Source organism: Plasmopara halstedii, assembly GCF_900000015.1.
Source record: "Plasmopara halstedii genome assembly, contig: Scaffold_2604, whole genome shotgun sequence".
NCBI classification, from domain to species: domain Eukaryota; phylum Oomycota; class Peronosporomycetes; order Peronosporales; family Peronosporaceae; genus Plasmopara; species Plasmopara halstedii.
The window spans coordinates 235,923-238,377 of NW_020189511.1; the positions used below are offsets into that span (position 1 = coordinate 235,923).

The 2,455-nt window shown below is 43.0% G+C and overlaps 2 protein-coding genes across 2 annotated transcripts in view; one reads left to right on the plus strand and one right to left on the minus strand.

The window, feature by feature from the left end:
- Positions 1 to 1,374, plus strand: part of PHALS_04382 (CRN-like protein) — a gene marked incomplete at both ends in the record, with an annotated part of 1,454 nt that extends 80 nt beyond the window's left edge. The window contains 5 exons of the mRNA XM_024718489.1: positions 1 to 230; positions 287 to 373; positions 511 to 546; positions 607 to 1,103; positions 1,159 to 1,374. The exon at positions 1 to 230 is cut by the window's left edge and continues 80 nt beyond it. Coding sequence (XP_024583883.1) covers positions 1 to 230; positions 287 to 373; positions 511 to 546; positions 607 to 1,103; positions 1,159 to 1,374 — 1,066 coding nt within the window. The remainder of the gene's footprint in view (positions 231 to 286; positions 374 to 510; positions 547 to 606; positions 1,104 to 1,158) is intronic.
- Positions 1,375 to 2,190: 816 nt separating this feature from the next.
- PHALS_04383 (uncharacterized protein) lies at positions 2,191 to 2,439 on the minus strand (the record flags this gene model as incomplete). The annotated part of the gene is made up of 2 exons (XM_024718491.1): positions 2,191 to 2,293; positions 2,369 to 2,439. 2 exons carry the CDS (start codon positions 2,437 to 2,439, stop codon positions 2,191 to 2,193), a joined length of 174 nt encoding a protein of 57 aa, XP_024583884.1.
- Positions 2,440 to 2,455: the final 16 nt, after the last annotated feature.

The following is a 2,455-nucleotide window of genomic DNA, read 5'->3' on the forward strand; positions in this document are numbered from 1 at the left end:
AGAGGGCGGCGTGTGGCTGGATGAGGCTGGCGTAGCTTCTGTGGCGCTTGATGAACGTGGAAACCCTCGAGGATACGTGAAGATGAGATCCACCCTGTGGATTAGGAATGCCATGCTTTTTGGCGATAATTTTCAACCAGGTGAAGAACAAATTCACGTACTGGTGGTGGTTCCGGCTGGTATTCCTTTTGACATTGGGGTTACTCCTTCCAATTTGCTGAGATATAAGCGTACGTATTCTCGACCCTAGCTGTTTGTATATGTTGTTGCTAAATTTTTTGTGCAGAGCAGGATACAGACGCTGGATCGTACATGATCAATTTATTACAATTCTTATTGGCGAAAAAAATAGAAGCTACGGTTGGAACGACGGGTTTATGGCTAGTTCGTGGATCAGTCGCGAATGCTCTCAGAACAAAAGGAGTTCGCTGCAGACTGTACCGCTTGGCTGGAACATATCTTGGATACTATGATCCTGCACGTCGCACTGGTGACGAGAATGTCGCGCAGACAAGACCTTGTGCATCCATATTCTGTTCAAGACAGGTGAGCATCTCGTTGCTGTGTAGCAATCTGCTTGTGTTGACTTGAGTGTTACTATTGCAGAAGAAAATGCCTTGCGATTCGACAATGCTTTACAGGAAGAGCCAGTGACGCTGGGCTCTCCTCTGGATGGCCAAGCAGTCACCACAAGTGTCGCTCAAGTTGAATGTGTGCCCACTGAACTACAGCGCGCCTACTTCATCCATTATGACCCACATGATACGGAGTCACTGCAAGACACAATGTCGATCCTTTCGTTGACTACGAGTGTGTCGAATTTGGACGCTTCGACGGATGAGTTTCAGTATCAACGGATCGAACATGAGCGGTACTTCCTGCCCTATGGTAAGGCGGAGAGTTGTCATTTGGTGTCAAAGAAGCATTGTACAGACAGAGATTTCAAACGAGAATTCGCCAAGTACGATCGTGACGCAAACAATCGACTTGCACTTTCTCGCGATATGCATGGCTTTTACGATGGTCTCAGCATGGACATTCCGATCGTAAACATATTTCCAGGTTGTGTAGACAGCGCTCAATCCGTCGACAACAGATACAAGGTATGCACGTATTGATGTTGTCTGTTGTCAAGGATGCTTACGCTTCTGTGAATAGATCGACATCTTCGTGAAAGTATTTGATGCACGATGCAAAGATCGCGTCTTCAGTCGTCTGAAAGAAGGAACAGTGGAGACAGATGATCCACTTATGATGAAGACGTTTGTCTACGTGGAGAATCCAGAAACATTTTGCTTTTGTCTGAAGTGGAAATACGACGAGAACAATGAGCGCTGGTCAAGCTTCCTTTCCATGACTCCGGCAGTCGATTGAGAAGAAAGCCATGTTCTGCGGTTCTAAGTTTGAGTTTCCAAAATGATGTCGTACTTACTAGAGCTGGTGTGGTGCAGCTAAGTGTAGCTAAGTGTAATTTCTGATTAAATTTTAATAGAAGGGTTGTGGTTTTATAGATTCTACTAGTATATGCTGTAAAATCTAAATACAGTAGAACCTGTCTAATTAAACCTGTTTAAATTAAAAACCCTCTCTAAATAAGACAAAAGATATGGACCCATGTTGGGCACCATACAGTGGACCCTGTTTAAATTAAACCTGTTTAATTTGAGACCCTCTTTTAGTTAAACACTGTTTCCCTGTCCCAAAATGTTTAATTTAGACAGGTTTTACTGTACATGCATAACTACTGGCTACCTAGCGCATACGGTATTCTTGTTTTGGTGCAGTCACAACAATGCACACCTCGTGTGACACACACCCCTCAGGGTACGTGTAACCCCGTTACAGAAGACCTTGTGGCAAAATCGATTTTAATTTTAATGTTGACCAAAAATTCAAATAAGCCCCAATGATATATAATGGAATTTTATTTCTCAATTTCTTTTTTCATATTTTTTTTAACGAAAGGAAAACCAGCTAGTTAGTCAGACAAACAAATTTTTTTATTAAGATATATTTAATTATCACAACAGCTATTAGTTCTCATCTTCGTAATTGTATATAGTTGGCATAAGCTTAGCTTTTGCAGCTTAGCTTAGCTTTCAATATTCGGAGATAAGCTAAGCTCTATCTGGAAAACTGCTGGCGAAGCTATTCAAAATTGGCGCCAAAATATCTGCCAAAATGTAAACCCTAGTCACGGCGTTGTCCGCACTCGCCAGCAGTACCACCGGTACATGACAGCTTGCGCAGCTTTCGTGGCTGTTTCACCCCAGCATTCAGTTGATTTATTTGACTTTGGTGAGATGTCATATGGTGTACCGTGTTAGCGGTTCAGGACCGTTTTTGTTTCATGTGCCTCGGTGGGTACGGAATCTTTCGATCTGTATTACTGCCTGCTTCGTGACAAATATCGTTGATGGGCTGATCGTTCGTGTACATCAAGCTGCAGTCTGCA